Source organism: Stegostoma tigrinum, chromosome 26 (assembly GCF_030684315.1).
Source record: "Stegostoma tigrinum isolate sSteTig4 chromosome 26, sSteTig4.hap1, whole genome shotgun sequence".
Classification (NCBI taxonomy): domain Eukaryota; kingdom Metazoa; phylum Chordata; class Chondrichthyes; order Orectolobiformes; family Stegostomatidae; genus Stegostoma; species Stegostoma tigrinum.
Genome location: NC_081379.1, coordinates 19,717,511 through 19,738,233, shown reverse-complemented (window position 1 = coordinate 19,738,233; position 20,723 = coordinate 19,717,511). Strand labels below are relative to the sequence as shown.

At 45.0% G+C, this 20,723-nt stretch overlaps 1 protein-coding gene across 3 annotated transcripts in view; it reads left to right on the top strand.

Annotated features, from left to right (window-relative positions):
- Positions 1–20,723, top strand: part of scarf2 (scavenger receptor class F, member 2) — an 81,433-nt gene that overhangs the window by 35,740 nt on the left and 24,970 nt on the right. For all 3 annotated transcript variants that reach the window (XM_048556553.1, XM_048556552.2, XM_048556551.1), the window contains exon 7: positions 1,137–1,265. In XM_048556553.1, coding sequence (XP_048412510.1) covers positions 1,137–1,265 — 129 coding nt within the window. The remainder of the gene's footprint in view (positions 1–1,136; positions 1,266–20,723) is intronic.

Below are 20,723 nucleotides of genomic sequence, written 5' to 3'. Positions count from 1 at the left end.
CCCACAATGTTGTGCCGACCATTGATCCTCATGTATGCACCCTCAAATTTCTGTGACCATATACATGTCCAGCAGTCTCTTAAATGACCCCAATGACCTTGCTTCCACAACTGCTGCTGGCAACGCAATCCATGCTCTCACAACTCTCTGCGTAAAGAACCTGCCTCTGACATCCCCTCGATACTTTCCACCAACCAGCTTAAAACTATGACCCCTCGTGCTAGCCATTTCTGCCCTGGGAAATAGTCTCTGGCTATCAACTCTATCTATGCCTCTCATTATCTTGTATACCTCAATTAGGTCCCCTCTCCTCCTCCTTTTCTCCAATGAAAAGAGACCGAGCTCAGTCAACCTCTCTTCATAAGATAAGCCCTCCAGTCCAGGCAGCATCCTGGTAAACCTCCTCTGAACCCTCTCCAAAGCATCCACATCTTTCCTATAATAGGGCGCCCAGAACTGGACGCAGTATTCTAAGTGCGGTCTAACCAAAGTTTTATAGAGCTGCAACAAGATCTCACGACTCTTAAACTCAATCCCCCTGTTAATGAAAGCCAAAACACCATATGCTTTCTTAACAACCCTGTCCACTTGGGTGGCCATTTTAAGGGATCTATGTATCTGCACACCAAGATCCCTCTGTTCCTCCACGCTGCCAAGAATCCTATCCTTAATCCTGTACTCAGCTTTCAAATTCGACCTTCCAAAATGCATCACCTCGCATTTATCCAGGTTGAACTCCATCTGCCACCTCTCAGCCCATCTCTGCATCCTGTCAATGTCCCGCTGCAGCCTACAACAGCCCTCTACATTTCCTACATTAAATAGGACTGGTATGTTAGTAAATGCAGCTTCTAGCACATGCGAATGTTTCACACTGAAAGTCTGACTGACGATTTTCAATGGCAATCAGACAATTATTAAAGGAGTCATTTCTGAAGCAAGTCTCTGGACTCAAAACATTAACTGTTTTCTTTCTCTGTAGATGCTGTTGACTTGCTCCAGCAATTTCTGATTTTGTTTGTAATAATTTTGGTAATTATACATTGTCCGGTTGCTGATGTGATCTTCTGTCCTGGCTGGGACATTAGTTATTGTAGTCCCTTGTTTCAAAAATGTTTTCTTCTTTTATGTAATAGGTGTGACGTAAAATGTCAAAATGGTACCTATGGTGAGAACTGTAACTCGGTCTGCACAGATTGTATTAATGGACTATGCCATTTTGCCACTGGAGAATGCATCTGCAACAAAGGTTTTCATGGCCCTTTGTAAGTATTGGAGTGCAGACGACTATATTTCATTAAGGCACAACATGAGCGTAGAAATGTGCAATCAAATATTTTATAAGTACGCAGACCACACACGCTTATAAATACTCAAAGCTGTGATACTTCTCCATGAGATACTGACATTTGAGTGCTCTACGTTGGATGAACACAGCAGGCCAAGCAGCATCAGAGGAGTAGGAAGGCTCATGTTTCAGGCCTAGACACTTCTTCAGAAATGGGGGAGGGGAAGAGGGCGCTGAAACAAACAGGGAGAGAGGAGGAGGCAGATAGAAGATGGATAGAGGAGAAGATAGGTGGAGAGGAGACAGATAGGGCAAAGAGATGGGGATGGAGCCAGTAAAGGTGAGTGTAGGTGGGGAGTGAGGGAGAGGATGGGTCAGTCCAGGGAGCACGGACAGGTCAAGGAGGCGGGGTGAGGTTAGTAGGTAGGAAGTGGGGGTGGGGATTGAGGGGACAGGTGGGAGGAAGGATAGGTTAGGGAGGTGGGGACAAGCTGGGCTGGTTTTGGGATGAGGTGGGGGGAGGGGAGATTTTGAAGCTTGTGAAGTCCACGTTGATACTATTGGGCTGCAGGGTTCCCAAGCGGAATGTGAGGTGCTGTTTCTGCAACCTTCGGGTGGCACTGTTGTGGCACTGCAGGAGGATGGACATGTCGTCTGAGGAATGGGAGGGGGGGAGTTGAAATGATTTGTGACTGGGAGGTGCAGTTGTTTAGTGAGAACTTAGCATAGGTGTTCTGCAAAGCAGTCCCCCTCCGCTTTGCAGAACACCTACGCTCGGTTCTCACTAAACAACTGCACCTCCCAGTCACGAACCATTTCAACTCCCCCTCCCATTCCTCAGACGACATGTCTATCCTGGGCCTCCTGCAGTGCCACAACAGTGCCACCCGAAGGTTGCAGAAACAGCACCTCATATTCCGCTTGGGAACCCTGCAGCCCAATGGTATCAATGTGGATTTCACAAACTTCAAAATTTCCCCTCCCCGTGCCGCATCCCAAAACCAGCGTAGCTTGACCCCCCTCCTTAACCTGTCCTTCCTCCCAGCTACTCAAACCCCACCCCCATCTCCTACCCCCAACCTCATCCCACCCCCTTAACCTGTCCGTCCTCCCTAACACCCCACCTACACTCACCTTTACTGGCTCCATCCCCACCTCTCTGACCGGTCTGTCTCCTCTCCACCTATCTTCTCCTCTATCCATCTTTTATCTGCCTCCCCATCTCTCCCTACTTATTTCAGAACCCTCTTCCCCTCCCCCATTTCTGAAGAAGGGTCTAGGCCTGAAACGTGAGCTTTCCTGCTCCTCTGATGCTGCTTGGTCTGCTGTGTTTATCCAGCTCTATACCGTGTTATCTCAGATTCTCCAGCATCTGCAGTTGCTACTATCTCTGCTCAATGTTGGACAGGTTAACCCATTGCACATTTGTCATTTAGTGCCTGTGAGCTTACTTGTTGACTTCTTTTACATATTGCTATCACAATTTCAGTTTTATCAACATTAAGGATTCATTTTCTGGAAAAAAAACAGAGCCAGGTACTACACTGATGCTTTTGTGGTATTTAAAAGATTGTTTTATGTTTGTGAGTTCTTGGCTTGTTTAATGCTCATTTCAAGTATGTGGATCACAGTGTGGCACGAAATCATTCCAGGCTTAGACAGTCCTGATTTTGTTCTTGGGCCACACTGAGTTAAACCTCAAGACAATCCAAGACAGTTGATAAATCTGGTGAAATATAGAGGACTGTCACTAGAGTAGATCTCAGATCCCTGTGGCACTGAACTGTCACAAGATACCCTTCAGGCATCCAAGGAAGTTAACTCAATATCTTCAAGAGAGACTGAAGACAAATGTTGAATGTAATTTAAGATTAAAGCTTTGAGACAGATGTGTCAATTGTAGCTGCTCCATGCCCTAATGTGACAATGAACACTGAAATAGGTTGGCAAATAGATAACAGATTTGCAGATACTTGAGACAGCTGGTCGAAACTTGTCCACACTGAATAACATCAGCCTACAAGGGGTTGGGTACACGTGCTGTTAGATGACTGGGTTGCGAGTAAAATATTTCCAGATGTTGGACTGTTAGTTGCATAAATGAAAAGGTTCAATTCAGCTTTGACTAAGGGCTGGTAGTTGAAACAACAGCATGTCAAAATCAACAGCCATTTTAATAACTTCAGAATTTGAGACTGGGTTATAAATTTTGAAATATGACTCCAACTGCGTTTCAGACCTTGCCTTTTCTTGATTGTTTGTATCTTTGCATGGTTAATGTGCTTTTACTGAAGTTGTACAGGCTCCCTTGGGATCCAAACTCATTTTTTATGTTTGCCTCATTTTGTTCTGTGCTGTTATATATATCGCAGTACAGATGCCTGGGTAGTGCAGAAAAATTTGCTGCTCCATCAAGAGCTGCCACTTCCATGACCTCTCAGATGCCTGGCAGAGTATCAGCAGCTAGTTGGATCAGACCATTGAGTGGCTGATTTGAGGCCACCTTAGAGTCTAGGACACTAATTCCCAAAGAGAAGACTTTGTTCAAAATAAGACACAGTTTGGGGGGGCTGGAGTGCAGCAAAGGTATTTCTGGGGCAAAACCCGGTATCCCATCCCCGGTTGTTTACAATTCCGGTCACCACACTACCAAAAAGATATAGATGCTTTGGAGAGGGTACAGAAAAGTTTAACCAGGGTGTTGCCTGGTCTGGGGGATTTTAGCTATGACGAAGGGTTGGTTAGACTGGATTTGTTTTCACTGGAATGCAGGAGGTTGAGAGGTGACCTGATAGAAGTTAAGGTTGTGATCGGTATGGATAGAGTGGAAAGTATGAGGCTTTTTCCCAGGGCATGGGGTCAATTACGAGGGGACGCAGGTTCAAGGTGCAGTATTGGGGACGGGGGAAAGGGTGGGGTTGGGGGGTTGGGGGTGCTGGTTTAAAAAAAACAGATGTGCGAGGCAAGTTTTTCCAGTGAGTGCCTGGAATGCGCTGCCAGAGGTGGTGATGGGAGCAGGCACAAAAGCAGCATTCAAGAAGCACCTGGATGAATAAATGACTAGGCAGGAAATAGGGGGATACGGACCCTCTAAATGAAGATTGGTTTTAGTATGGAAGGGCTAAACTTGTCGGCGCAGGCTTGGAGGGCCGAAGGGCCTGTTCTTGTGCTGCATTTTTCTTTGTTCACACCACCGACCACATTCCTCCTTTATACAGCAACACAGTCTTCAACAGGATTTTAAAGTGGATCATTCAAAATAGTCCTCCAGATCTTCATTATATTTGTAATAAAAATAGTTAGACCATTTAACCCTCACCCTTCACAGCCACCTCACCTGTAAACCACCCAGTCCTCATTCCTGTCCATGGCAACACACACCCTTCACGGTCTAAAATGTCATCCAAAACAACCTTTGTCTCTCTGCCCACCCTAATGGCCCCTGTAACTCCAAACTCATGACTTGTAACTGACTTTAGAGCAATAGCGGCATGTTAATAGGCTTAGTGAGCAGTGGGCCTTTTTTCGGGCAGTCCCTGGACATAGGAAAAAGTGTCATAGTTTCCAATCTATCCATGCCATTCGCAACCTTAAAAACTTCTGTCAAGTCATTCTTCAACCTCTTGTGTTCCAGTGAAAACAGATCCAGTCTAGCCAACCCTCCTCAATAGCCAACACGTTCCAGTAGTAAATGAGAATCTTATTTACAATGTGCTGAGTAAGATAACAGAGAGCCAACTTTTTTTTGTATTGCTCCAGGAATAGCCCAGAAATCCAGGCAGTTGGATCTAAGGAAGTGATTGCTGATCATTTCCTGCCCAAGAGGCTGCAGGTGTCAAAATGAACTGATATTTAAAGACATGATTTTCTTCTTACAGAAATTTCTCATTCAGAAATTGCAGCTGTAGAAATAAAGAATAAGAGTTTCTCTGTCTCCTGTTCCAATATTATTCCCCTCCCCCTCATCCCAAATTTAAAATAGACTTCCTGTTTGAACAATGTAGCTTGAAAACCAGTATTAAACCTTACTGTAAATATACAGTGCCTACTTCAGGCTCTTCAGAACAAAAGTGAAGAGAGTAAAGTTAAGTTGTTGTTTTGATCTTTTGAAAACGCTCTCATTTTTCTCCCTGGTACATACACTCCTGCAGGGCTGTGGTTCTACAGAGGGCTAACATCTGTTATCTCAGCCAGGTACCCACCTTTCTTGTGAAGCTTACTGCTGTCAACCCATGTACACTCTGATCTCCAGTTCACTTCACAAGATAGTTATTGAGAGAAGAACCTGGCTTGATATTTTGTCCTTCTTTCCAAGCCCATAGTTGACTGTGCATATTTCAAGTGTTACACAACCTGAAATAAGGATGGACCAGTGATGGTGTCTGGGATTTTCCAGCCCTTTATGCTTTATCTAATCATTGGAATATTCAACACCATTCCTGATTCCCTAGGTACTGAAGCAGTCTGTATTCAAATGCAGCAAGACCCAAACAACATTCACATACAAGTGGCAGGCAATGACCAGCTCCAAAAACAGGGAATTCAACCATTCTGTCTTGACATTCAATGGCATTACTATTGCTGAATTCTCCACCGTCAATGTCTTGGTGGTTCTCAATGATGAGAGATAGAACTGGACCAACCATATCAAAAAATTATGGCTCCAAGGGAATGGTCAGAGGCTAGGGTTCTCCAGGAAACAACTCACGTCCTGACTCTATCACCTACAAGGCCCAAGTAAGGGGTATGATGCAATACTCTTCACTTGCTTGGATGAATGCATCTCCAATAACACCCAAGAAGCTTAAAACCGTTGAGGATAAAAGAAAGCTGCTTGATTGGCACTCCATGTAAAATTTTCAACGTTTACTCAAACCACCATGCGTGCACACGTCAACAGTTGTACCAAGATAAGATGCCTGGAAACAAATCAAGGCTTCTTTGGTAATACCTTCGAAACTTGCAACCTCTACCACCTAGAAGGACATGGCTAGCAAATACATGGGAGCACCATCACCTGCAAGTTCTCTTCCAAACCATGCAGCGTCCTGACTTGGAACTATATTGTCATTCTTTCACTGTCACTGGATCAAAATCCTGGATTTTCCTCTCAAACACTACTGTAAGTGTCTCAACGTTAAGAGGATTGTAAAACCAAAAGAAACGTGGATGCTAAGGAAGGGTCACTGGACCCAAAATGTTAACTCTGCTTATTCCTCACAGATGCTGCCAGACCTGCTGAGCTTTTCCAGCATAATGTAATGTGAGGTTGGATGAACACAGCAGGCCCACCAGCATCTCAGGAGCACAAAAGCTGACGTTTCGGGCCTAGACCCTTCATCAGAGAGGGGGATGGGGTGAGGGTTCTGGAATAAATAGGAAGAGAGGGGGAGGCGGACCGAAGATGGAGAGAAAAGAAGATAGGTGGAGAGGAGAGTATAGGTGGGGAGGTAGGGAGGGCATAGGTCAGTCCAGGGAAGACGGACAGGTCAAGGAGGTGGGATGAGGTTAGTAGTTAGGAGATGGAGGTGGGGCTTGGGGTGGGAGGAAGGGATGGGTGAGAGGAAGAACAGGTTAGGGAGGCAGAGACAGGTTGGACTGGTTTTGGGATGCAGTGGGTGGAGGGGAAGAGCTGCGCTGGTTGTGTGGTGCAGTGGGGGGAGGGGACGAACTGGGCTGGTTTAGGGATGCGGTGGGGGAAGGGAAGATTTTGAAGCTGGTGAAGTCCACATTGATACCATTGGGCTGCAGGGTTCCCAAGCAGAATATGAGTTGCTGTTCCTGCAACCTTCGGGTGGCATCATTGTGGCACTGCAGGAGGCCCATGATGGACATATCATCTAAAGAATGGGAGGGGGAGTGGAAATGGTTTGCGACTGGGAGGTGCAGTTGTTTATTGCGAACCGAGTGGAGGTGTTCTGCAAAGCGGTCCCCAAGCCTCCGCTTGGTTTCCCCAATGTAGGGGAAGCCACACCGGGTACAGTGGATGCAGTATACCACATTGGCAGATGTGCAGGTGAACCTCTGCTTAATGTGGAAAGTCATCTTCGGGCCTGGGATAGGGGTGAGGGAGGAGGTGTGGGGGCAAGTGTAGCATTTCCTGCAGTCACAGGGGAAGGTGCCGGGTGTGGTGGGGTTGGAGGGCTGTGTGGAGCGAGCAAGGGAGTCACGGAGATAGTGGTCTCTCCGGAAAGCAGACAAGGGTGGGGATGGAAAAATGTCTTGGGTGATGGGGTCGGATTGTAGATGGCGGAAGTGTCGGAAGATGATGCGTTGTATCTGGAGGTTGGTGGGGTGGTGTGTGAGAACGAGGGGGATCCTCTTTGGGCGGTTGTGGCAGGGGTAGGGTGTGAGGGATGTGTTGCGGGAAATGCGGGAGACGCGGTCAAGGGCATACTCGACCACTGTGGGGGGAAAGTTGCGGTCCTTGAAGAACTTGGACATCTGGGATGTGCGGGAGTGGAATGCCTCATTGTGGGAGCAGATGCAGCGGAGGCGGAGGAATTGGGAATAGGGGATGGAATTTTTGCAGGAGGGTAGGTGGGAGGAGGTGTATTCTAGGTAGCTGTGGGAGTCGGTGGGCTTGAAATGGACATCAGTTACAAGCTGGTTGCCTGAGATGGAGACTGAGAGGTCCAGGAAGGTGAGGGATGTGCTGGAGATGGCCCAGGTGAACTGAAGGTTGGGGTGGAAGGTATTGGTGAAGTGGATGAACTGTTCGAGCTCCTCTGGGGAGCAAGAGACGGCGTCGATACAGTCATCAGTGTACCGGAGGAAGAGGTGGGGTTTGTGGCCTGTGTAGGTGCGGAAGAGGGACTCTTCCATGTAACCTACAAAGAGGCTGGCATAGCTGGGGCCCATGCGGGTGCCCATGGCCACCCCCTTAGTCTGTAGGAAGTGGGAGGAATCGAAGGCAGGTCACTATCACCTTCTCAAAAAGAAATAGGATATACAATAAATAATGACCTAGCCAGCAATGTCCAATCCTTGTGAATGCATGAAAAAAGGTGGCAGCAGCTCTGTAGGATGCTGCTAAAGTTTTAATGACTATTTTTCTTTTCTATTGAAGGTATTAGTGAAAAGCAATACATACATGTTTCAGGGGCAGTTTCTTTCACTGAGCCAGTTCTAGCTTTTTTGAATGTGAGCATGGTGCATTATCTGCCTGCAATCTTCTTCAATTTTCTGCATCATTTTAAATGCTGACAGCTACACCTTCTCTAATGTGTCCCTGCTGATATTGAGCTGCATGGCTTGCTCTTTTATGTTTTCATTGTTGAGTTTGTCAGTGTAAATGAAACATATGATCCTAAAATATGGGAGTAAAACTAGTGCATTCAGTCATCGATTCTGCTCCACCATTCGATCATGGCTAATATGTTTCTCAACCTCATTCCCTCTGTAACCTTTGATCCTCTTACTAATGAAGAACCTATCTATCTTTGTCTTAAATACACTGACTGACTTGGCCTCCACAGCCTTTCCAGCAATGAGTTCCACAGATTCACTACTCTCTGGCTGAAGAAATTCCTGCTCATCTCAGCTCTAAAGGGTCATCCCTTCACTCTGTCTGTGCCTTGAGTCCTAGTCTCCCCTAATAATGGAACATCTTCTCCACATTCACTCTATCCAGGCCTTTCATTATTCTATATATTCCTTCAGAATCCCAGGAGGGTTAACCCTTACTTAGCATGCTCTTTCTTTACCTTTTGGAGATGCTGTGTTCATAGGAACATTGCCTGTGGTTACCTTCTGCAAGTGCACTGATATTCAGGTATAGCTCTCCACTATTTTAATTGGATTTTTTTGATTACTTTTGTTTGCCAGACTGACTTGGCCTACTTACTTACACCATTCCACTGTCTTCTGCCTCCATCCACAGCTCAGCTCACCCAGTGCTGAAATCTTTTGCTCCGACTCAAATAGCATTGAAACAGACCCTTCAGTTCAACTAGTCCATGATGACCATGCTCCCCCCACGGCACCACACAACCAGCCCAGCTCTTCCCCTCCACCCAGTGCATCCCAAAACCAGTCCAACCTGTCTCTGCCTCCCTAACCTGTTCTTCCTCTCACCCATCCCTTCCTCCCACCCCAAGCCGCACCTCCATCTCCTACCTACTAACCTCATCCCACCTCCTTGACCTGTCCGTCTTCCCTGGACTGACCTATGCCCTCCCTACCTCCCCACCTATACTCTCCTCTCCACCTATCTTCTTTTCCCTCCATCTTCGGTCCGCCTCCCCCTCTCTTCCTATTTATTCCAGAACCCTCACCCCATCCCCCTCTCTGATGAAGGGTCTAGGCCCGAAACGTCAGCTTTTGTGCTCCTGAGATGCTGGTGGGCCTGCTGTGTTCATCCAACCTCACATTACATTATGCTGGAAAAGCTCAGCAGGTCTGGCAGCATCTGTGAGGAAAAAGCAGAGTTAACATTTTGGGTCCAGTGACCCTTCCTTAGCATCCACGTTTCTTTTGGTTTTACAATCCTCTTAACGTTGAGACACTTACAGTAGTGTTTGAGAGGAAAATCCATCCTCCCAAACTAAACTAGTCCCGCTTGCCCATGTTTGACCCATATCCCTCCAAACCTTTTCTATTCATGAATTTATCCAAATGTCTTTTACCAGTTGTAATTGTACCTGCATTCATCACTTTCTCTGGCAGTTCATTCCACGCATGAACCACGCTCTGTATAAAAATGTTGTCCCTCATTTCCTTTTTAACACTTGCTCCACTCACCTTAAAAAAAATTATGCCTTCTAGTTTTGAACTCCTCCATCCCAGGGAAAAGACTCTTACTGTTCGTTTTATCTATACCCTTCATGATTTTATAAACCTCTAAGGTCAACCCTCAACCTCCTATGCTCCAGTGAAAATAGTCCCAGCCAATCCAGCCTATTTTAATAATTCAACCCCTCCATTCCTGGAAATATCCTGGTAAATCTTTTCTAAATCCTCTTCAATTTAATAACATCCTTCCTATGGTAGGGCAACCAGAACTGCACACAGTGCTCCAGAAGAAGCTTCACTGATATCCTGCACAACCTCAACATGATATTCCAATGTCTCTAGTCAACGATCTAGGCATCGGAGGCAGGTGTGCTAAATGTCTTCTTAATCACCCTGTCTACATGTGATGCAAATTTCAATGAATTATATACCTGAACCCCTAGGCCTCTGTTCTACAACACCACCCAGGGCCCTACCATTCATTAATTGTATTAGTCCTGTCCTTGTATGTTTTATTAAAATGCAATACCTTAAATTTATCCAAATTAAACTGCCACTCCTCACTCCATTGACCCTATTGATCAAGATCTCTTCGTAATCTTAGATAACCTTATTTACTGTCCACCATATCACCAATTTTGGTGTCATCTGCAAGCTTACTAACCATGCCTTCTATATACTCATCCAAATTATTTATATAAATGAAAAACAATAGTGGACTCACTACCAATCCCCGCAGAACGCCACCATTTACAGGCCTGCAGCCCAAAAAACAACTCTCCACCATCACTCTGTCTCCTGCTGTTAAGCCAATTCTGCATTCAATGGTGAGCTCACCCTGAACCTCATGTGATCTAACTTTACTAATTAGTCTACCATGCAGAACCTAGTCAAAGGCTTTACTAAAGTTCATATAAACAACATCTACTGGCCTGGCCTCAATATTTTTGGTTACTTACTCAAAAAAACTCAATCGTGTTTGTGGGACAGGATTTCCCTTGCACAAAACCATGCTAACTGTCCCTAACCAGTCCTTGCCTCTCAAAATGCATGGAAACCCTACCTTTCAGAATCACCTCCAACAACTTACCCACCACCAATATCAGACTCCCAGGTCTGTAGCTCCTAGGCCTCTCCCCGCAGTCTTCACCTTTCAATGCTGATCTTCCATCTCACACTGTCCATTAACTCCAACGTGTTCAAAAGTGTCGTACCACAACCCTGACCCACAATAGATCCTTGTCTCCCATTTCCCCCACCTTACTGATTTACATCAGATTCCCCTTGCTCGGTGCAATAAATTAAATATCCTTCAAGTAGCCAACCCACACAGTATCTCCATGGCTCAGTAACTCTTTATGAAATGTCTCAAGAGAGTTTATTTGTGTGGTGTCCTGGAATTGCCAGTTACTATTATCGTTGGACAGCTAGTAAGGAGTTAACAGGTGCTGGCAAGAATAAAGTAAGGATTTTGTTTCTACATTTCTCAAATTTTCAAAGTACTTCCAATGCAATGGAAACGGAGAAAGGAACAAAAAGTAAGGCATATATTGGAAACTTACAACAAAATTAAAAACAGGAAGTGCTAGAGTAGAGCAAAAAAAAACCTGTCTTAAAAATTCAAGCATCGAAATTCACTGATTTTCTTCAGGTAAGAAAATCTGTGTGCATTCCTGTTGTGGCCTCTGGGTGACTTCAAACCCATATGAATGAAGCTTATTCTTAACTACCCTCTGATTTTCCTAAAAACTGCTTAGCTCACTCAAACTCCCAGTAGTTCAAGAGGATGACCTGCCATTATCTTCTCAAAGCAATTAGGGATGAACAATAAATACTAGCTTTGACAGTGATAATTAAGAAAACGCACAGTTTCTGAAAAGAGAAAAGACAAGTTATTCCTTTAAGTACAACTCCTGCTGAAGGAATGTTACAGACCAAGCTTTAATCTGTCTTTTTCATTGTTGATCCTGACTGACATGTTGTGTCTTTGAAGTGGGATAAATGTAAGCTGTCACAGAGCCTTTTTTGAGAGTTAATCCATTTTTGATGATGTTGAACAAGGGCTGAACTGTAACAATGAGGCCAGTAAAACACTTAGAGCTCTTCAAATAGTGTCACGGGCTCTTTAATTTGAATTTGAATGAGATTTTATTGACATGCGTGCTCAAGTCCAAATACAGGAGAACAGTAAAAAGTGTACAATGTCGCCATTCCACAGCACCATCTAAAAAACAAAAGACAAAACCAGAATTTTTTTTAAAAAGCGAAGAAACGATAGAAACGTAACCAAAAGAAAAAAGAAAAGTTCCTGATCTTAAAGTCCTTATCCAAAAAAAGGAAACAAGTCCTGATTTTAAAACTAATCTCCCTAGACCTGGCTCTAAAGAGCATCTGAAAAGGCAGATGGACAGTAGGTCAGCAGCTCCATCTTTGCACTTGTAGTGATCTGCAGAAAATTAGGCCATTGGCTCATTTCTTAATGTCTCATTGTTTGTTCTTTCTTCTTTGACTGCGCGTGATAGCCTTCCATTTTAAACCTAAATGTGCAAATCTGAGATAATAAAATGTGAGGCTGGATGAACACAGCAGGCCCAGCAGCATCTCAGGAGCACAAAAGCTGACGTTTCGGGCCTAGACCCTTCATCAGAGAGGGGGATGGGGTGAGGGAACTGGAATAAATAGGGAGAGAGGGGGAGGTGGACCAGAGATGGAGAGAACAGAAGATAGGTGGAGAGGAGAGTATAGGTGGGGAGGTAGGGAGGGGATAGGTCAGTCCAGGGAAGACGGACAGGTCAAGGAGGTGGGATGAGTTTAGTAGGTAGGAGATGGAGGTGTGGCTTGGGGTGGGAGGAAGGGATGGGTGAGAGGAAGAACAGGTTAGGGAGGCAGAGACAGGCTGGGCTGGTTTTGGGATGCAGTGGGTGGAGGGGAAGAGCTGGGCTGGTTGTGTGGTGCAGTGGGGGGAGGGGACGAACTGGGCTGGTTTTGGGATGCGGTGGGGGAAGGGGAGATTTTGAAGCTGGTGAAGTCCACATTGATACCATTGAGCTGCAGGGTTCCCAAGCGGAATATGAGTTGCTGTTCCTGCAACCTTCGGGTGGCATCATTGTGGCACTGCAGGAGGCCCGTGATGGACATGTCATCTAACGAATGGGAGGGGGAGTGGAAATGGTTTGCGACTGGGAGGTGCGGTTGTTTATTGCGAACCGAGTGGAGGTGTTCTGCAAAGCGATCCCCAAGCCTCCGCTTGGTTTCCCCAATGTAGAGGAAGCCACACCGGGTACAATGGATGCAGTATACCACGTTGGCAGATGTGCAGGTGAACCTCTGCTTAATGTGGAAAGTCATCTTGGGGCCTGGGATAGGGGTGAGGGAGGAGGTGTGGGGGCAAGTGTAGCATTTCCTGCAGTCGCAGGGGAAGGTGCCGGGTGTGGTGGGGTTGGAGGGCAGTGTGGAGCGAACAAGGGAGTCACGGAGATAGTGGTCTCTCCGGAAAGCAGACAAGGGTGGGGATGGAAAAATGTCTTGGCTGGTGGGGTCGGATTGTAGATGGCGGAAGTGTCAGAGGATGATGCGTTGTATCTGGAGGTTGGTGGAGTGGTGTGTGAGAACAAGGGGGATCCTCTTTGGGCGGTTGTGGCGGGGGCGGGGTGTGGGAGATGTGTTGCGGGAAATGCGGGAGACACGGTCAAGGGCGTTCTCGATCACTGTGGGGGGAAAGTTGCGGTCCTTGAAGAACTTGGACATCTGGGATGTGCGGGAGTGGAATGCCTCATCGTGGGAGCAGATGCGGTTGAGGCAGAGGAATTGGGAATAGGGGATGGAATCTTTGCAGGAGGGTGGGTGGGAGGAGGTGTATTCTAGGTAGCTGTGGGAGTCGGTGGGCTTGAAATGGACATCAGTTACAAACTGGTTGCCTGAGATGGAGACTGAGAGGCCCAGGAAGGTGAGGGGTGTGTTGGAGAAGGCCCAGGTGAACTGAAGGTTGGGGTGGAAGGTGTTGGTGAAGTGGATGAACCTAGGGAAATGAATACACGGTTTCCCATTGCCTTCTGTACATGTGCTTAAAGGAAGCATGAGTCCTTTTCCCAAAGAATGCTCTGAAGCAGTCATTGTCCCTCAAGGTTCCTGCTTCTCCACCAGAATTTGGTCTTTTTCTGCCATAGGTCATGGCTTGTAACCCTGACCCTCACTTGAGCCTGTTGCAACTTGCAGTGGAGCTGCAGAATGGATCACTGCTTTGCAGAACATATCAGTTTCCATTGTGAGTATGACCACACTTTTGTGATCGCCTCTCACTTTAGTTGTTTTTGCACTGCAACATGCTCAGACCCATCAGATGGAGGGGATTCTGGAATTACAGTGAATTTGTGGTGTTTGCCTGGAGCAGGCCTACAGGTTCTGCTGATGCAGTGAGTGTGTTGAGGGTGTGGGTAAGAGTCATCTGCTCATTTCTTTAAGTGGCGGCTGCTGTTGCTGACAGGTGTGGTGACCCCACGGTGACGGTGCAACAGATCAAGATGTTCACCACCTCACCCCACCCACCTCTTCCAGCAAGGCCACCAGGAAATTCCACACTTGTTGAAATGCCCATCAGCATCAAAAGGGGACTTAATTTCTCACTTAAGGATCATTGTTACTGACCCCTCCACTGGCAGAATTCTAGTGGCAGCAGGTAGATGATGGGCAACCACTCTCACTCTTCCTTCCCCCACCCCTGCCAACCTTAGTGCCATCCAACACAGTTGCCAGGTTCTCCCCACAGATCTGAACTGACTTAATATAGTATTCTCAACCTTTTCTGTTTTCATTTCTTTTAATAGAGACATATTTAAGGCTCAATGGGCTGCCAACTCTTGTCCAGCCCAAAGCTTGGCATTTATAACATGATTTTAAGTATACACAGAAATATCCAGTTGACCCTGTTGTTGGTGTTGCAGTCAAAAAACAGATCTGTGTGTCCAGTTTTCATAGTCGGCAGCCATCCCAGATGGTAAATGCCATTCTTCAAATCAGACAAGTGGTCATTTTTTAAAAATCTGCATGTGTGATGTAAGGATCACCATTACTTGCCCATCCTTAATCCCCCAGAGGGCAGTTCAGAGTCAACCTGATTGCTGCTTAGTTGTGTGCTGTACGATGAATGCATGTGTAAATACGTGTTGTTAGTATGATAGAATTTTACAGCCCAGACTGAGGCCATTCGATCTATTGCATCTGTCCCAGCTTCTGAAAGAGCTACCCTATTCTCCAGACCTATCTCTACGCCCTCTAAACCCATTGCTTTTGAATTATATCTAGTTCTCTTTTGGAACCCTGTAGAGAATTGTATACCACTCTCTCAATCAAATCTTAACAACTCTCTGACTAAAGAATATTTTTCTCATGTCACTGCTGGCTCTGTCAGAGTCAGAGATGAACAGCATGGAAACAGACCCTTTGGTCCAACTCGTCCATACTGACCAGATATCATAAATTGATCTAGTCCCATTTACCAGCATTGGCACCTATCCCTCTAAACTTTTCCTGTTCATACATCCATCCAGGTGCCTTTTCAATGTTGTAACTGTATCAGCTTCCACCGCCTCCTCTGGCAGCCCATTCCATCCACAACCACCTTCTGCATGAAAAGGTTGCCCCTTTGGTCCTTTTTAAATCTTTTCCCTCTCACCATAAACCTGTGCCCTCAAGCTTTTGACTCCCCCACTCCAGGGAAAAGACCCTGGCTATTTACCCTGTCCATGCCCCTCATGATTTTATAAACTTCAATAAAGGTCACCCCTCAGCCTCTGACACACAAAGAAAAATAGCCCCAAACTATTCAGCCTCTCCCTGTAGCACAAAACCTCCAACACTGGCAACATGCTTATAAATCTTTTCTGAACCCTTTAAAGTTTCTCAACATATTTCCTATTGCATGGAGACTAGAATTGGACACAGTCTTCCAAAAGTGGCCTAACCTGTTTCCTGTACAACCGTAACATGACCTCCCAACTCCTATACTCGATGCACTGATGCCATCTTCACTATCCTGCCTACCTGCAACTCCGATTTCAAGGAACAATGAAACTGCACTCTAAGGTCTCTTTTTTCGGCAACTCTCCCCAGGATCTTACCCTTAAGTATATAAATTTTGCCCTTATTTGCCTTATCAAAATGTAGCACCTCACATTTATCTAAATTAAACTCCATCTGCTGGACAAATCTGGTCTAAAGGTTAAAGTTCTAAATTAGAAGAAGGCCAATTTTGATGGCATTAGGCAATAAATTTCAAAAGTTGGTTACGATTGGATATTTGCAAGTAAAGTGATGGCTGGAAAATAGGAAGCCTTCAAAAATGAGAGAACGAATGTCCAGAGACAATATGTTCCTGTCAGTGCAAAGGGTAAAGCTGGTAGGTGCATGGAATGCTGAATGACTAGAGAAATTGAGTTTCTAATCAAGAATAAACATACATTAGATATAGATACCGGGGATTGAGTGAATCCCTGGAGGAGTATAAAGCGGTGGGATTATACTTACAAGCGAAATCGGGAAGGCAAAAAGGGGACATGAGATGGCTTTGGCAAATAGTGTTAAGGAGAATCCAAAGGGATTCCTTAAGGACCAAAGGGTAACTAGGGAGCAAATAGGGCCCCTTAAAGATCAGCAAAGCCGCCTACGTATGGAACCACAGGAGATGGGTGAAATACTAAAAGAGTACTTTGCGTCACTATTACTGTGGAGAAGAATATGGAAGTTAGAGAACTTGAGGAAATAAATACTGATACATTGGAAATGTCCATTTACAGAGGAGGTGGTACTGGATGCCTTAAGATGCAGATGGGTTGATAAATTCCTGGGACTTGATCAGGTGTACCCTAGAACTTTGTGGGAAGCTAAGGAGGTGATTGCTGGGCCTCTTCCTGAGATATTTGTATAATTGATGGGGTTGTGAAATTAAGTAGAGTACTTGTGAATTAGAAGACAGGATGTTAAAATTTGTTTCTAAAAATGATAGGTGGTGGAAGAGTGTTTGGCTCCTTTAAGAGGTGATGTGCTTTTCTGGGCTTGGAGATTAAAAAAAAGGTCGGCAAGCAACTGGCAATGCACAGACAGTTCTGAAATTGAGACATATGTATCAATTGGTTGTGTTGTAGCAACCTAGACTTGTTTCGATGTTAAGGCAACCAGCTTGAATATCAGCCAATTAATTTACACCAGGCCCTAGATACCAAAACCCAATTAAATTTAAATCTAATGGTGTTAACAACCTAGGACTAATCCTATTATAAGACAGTTCAGCAATGGTATATAAGAAGAGTGTTTTTGAAAATCAATGTGAGAGCGAAGTATCATTAGAAGAATAAAATGCTAGCTCTTAGAAATCTTTAAGCTCTGATTAAGCACTATCTATAAAGGTACCACGGCACTCTTAGTTAATTTTCCTGTCCCAAGGATTCAATGAAGAAAGAACCCCTGACTGAAGAATATCAGAAAAGGCACAGAACATTCTGACTGTAGTTTTGAGATTCTACGTTTTAATTTATTTTTCTTATTACTTTGGTTTGTATAAGTGGGACTTGTATTTGTTGGAGTAGCATGCCATTCGAATTTTGTTTTGTTCGGGAATAGTTAGTAGAGTAGGGGGAATTGTTTGGTTTGTTAGTAGGTCTGTTAATTTCTTCAGTGTTAGAGTTAGATAAATAAATTGTTACTTGTTTATACAGTGAGTTTCAAGGATTTCTCTCACTTAACCTTTTCATTATAACAGATCGTGAGGTGAAAGGCAGGTTATACCATTTTTCCCATTTCCTTTAGCAGTTTATGGGGTGAGGCAAGCTTCTCTGGGTGTTTTGGTTTTAATTATCAAAGAGGTGTCGACCTCCGCTTCAAAGTAACAGCCACAGGTGAGGAGCTAGAAGGCTGGAAATTGGCTAACAAGGTGCCATTATTTAAGAAAGGTGGTAAAGAATAGCCAGGAAACTATAGATCTAGGAGCCGGTGGTGGGCAAGTTGTTGGAGGGGTTTCTGAGGGGAGGAATTTACTTGTATGTGGAAAAGCAGGGACTGATTAGGTATAGTAAACATGGCTTTGTGTGTGGGAAATCATGTCTCACTAACTTGAGTTTTTTGAAGAACTGACGAAGAGGATTGATGAAGGCAGAGCAATGGACGTGGTATATATGAACTTCAGGAAGGCATTGACAAGGTTCCACATGGTAGACTGGTTAGTAAGCTTAGATCACATGGAATACAGGGAGAACTAACCATTTGGATACATAGTTGGCTCGAAGGTAGGAACCGAGGGTGGCTTTTCAGACTGGAGGCCTGTGACGAGCGGTGTGCCATAAGGATCAGTGCTGTGTCCACTGCTTTTTGTCACTTACATAAATGATTTGGATGTGACTAAAGGAGGGATGAAGATGAGACCAAAAGTAGCTGGGGTAGTGGACAGAAGTTTAATTTACTTCATGCGGCCCCACCATAATGAACTCAGGACTGGAGTTAAACAATGTCAATCGTAATCTCTGAGTGATGTATATGTCACCATCTGCACCAGACACGCATGTGTCTGTGGGTTTTAAAAGCAAGATAAGTGGCTGCACTGTACCAGTGCTACATTGTCAGCTTAGATTATGTGCCAGTTGAAGTCCTCGAGTGAGGGTGAACTTATGACCTTCTGCCACCGAGGCAGGAGTATAATCAGCAAACTAAGCTGACACTCAACCTTAATGCCAGAAGCAAGAAGCTCGGCCTGATTGCATTATTTTGATATTTTTCCTTATCCCAAACCAGCCAGCCGTTCCCCTGAAAGAGGCTGACAATTTATTACTGAATTAATCATAGTTTAATGTTGCAGAATTACCGTGCTTCGTGTGGTTTTGCTTAGAATAGCACCCGTAAAAAGCGCCTGCTGTGCTGACAGCTGGCTCTTAGTTTGGTCTGTAGGTAAGTTTGAAAGTGCTGCACTGTGGAGTTTTCTGTGCCAGCCCATTGTTCAGTGTTGCAATTCAAGTGTGGGGAGGGGGGAATACAGGGGTGGAGTGGGGGCAGGGTAAAAGCTCCTTCTCGTGTGTTTAATTTAGCTTTGGCAGGAGAACACTGAATCTTCAAAGAGGTTTCAGCCGGATGTTGCGCTGTGCAATCCAGCTGGAATATTGCCCGAATCTGGCCACTTCCTGCTCTGCTTCTGCTTCTAAGCAGTGATTTTATTCTCAGTGTGTGATCAGAGGGTGGTGGTGGGCTGGGTGGAGGATGGAGACTAGGCAATGATGTGGTAGGAGAGAGATTGTTGGAGTTGAGGTGGGGGGGGTGGGGCGATTGTTCAGAGACAGGATTATATGTCAAATACAGATTCCATTAACAGGGCCTTGTGGTCAAAGGCCAGTTATGTGGGGATTTGAAAAATGCAAAATGGAAACATTTTCGAAGCTCCTGAGAAAGAAAATAATCCTCTTGACAGGAATTTGTTTTGACGTTTTTAACATTATATGGATCTGCTGGCTTGCAACACAAATTCCAAAACCTCCCAGTCCCCCTGCCATCTCTTCCCCTCTCAGCCATATCCTGGAGTCTGCTGCATTCCTTGGCTTCTGAGGAAATTTGGCTTTTAGTCGGATGAATGGAATGATCCCACTGAAGCCTTCCACGTAACAATTGGCTACAAAGAATAATTGTGAAGGGTCCACAGTAAGCAGCTGCTGTTGGGCACAGAGTTACTTGGATAGCGACTCAGAAAATGTCCTAATTTTTCGCCAGAGAGTGCATTAGAACCCCAGTCACTGCCAAATACACTTTCATCCTGTAAAACCACTGCCACTTGCAAAGTTAATTCGCAGGAATAGAGCGTGCTGCAGGACTTTTGAGGGGGTGAATCCTGGGATGAAAATGACTGGCATAACCATGTGTTGAAGGGTGTAATGATCAGGCTGTGTCAGTGTACGTCAGAAGCACAAGACAAAAGTCAGAGAGGCGGAAATGCAGGTGACTTCGCAATATCAATTCAAGAGCAATTTTCTGAGCAGGAGAACTCAGATTCCTAGTTTAGCGCTTCTTTTTACTGGGCAGTGGACATGAGCATGGAGATGAATCTTGATTTTGTGGGATGGTATAAAATGGTGATAGGTAACCAGCAATAGAGTCTACATTCCATCAGAAATATATTCGTCATATACAACAGAAACTCTATACCCAGTACCACCCTACCATGAGTCTGGAATTATGCTGACTACTGCATCATTCATATGTTTTTCTGCCAACCTACAGGCATTGAACCAACACAATGTTTATCCTCTCCTCATCATTCTGTGATTGGTGAGTTAGAACTGTAATGTTTGAGGGTAGAAGCTAACATTGACATAACACAAAAGAATTGATCAAAAGCAAAATACTGAGGATGCTGGAAATCTGAAATAACAGCAGAAACTGCAGGGGAAATTCAGCAGGGCAGGCAGCATCTCTCCATAGATACTGCATGATTTACTAAGTTTCTCCAGCATTTTATGTTAGTATAAAAGAATTGGTCAATTTGGCAAATGAACAGGTAACAAGCAGGAGAAGCCAATCAATTCTGGGAGAGTGAAAAGGTTAATCATGGTTTTGTGCACAAATCAGAGTGATAAACAGAACAAAAAGATAATTCTTTTAAGTGTGGTTGAACTGTTGCACGTGCCAAAAGTTTGCAGCTTGAAGATTTTAACAATTCCTCTGCTTTTCCTCG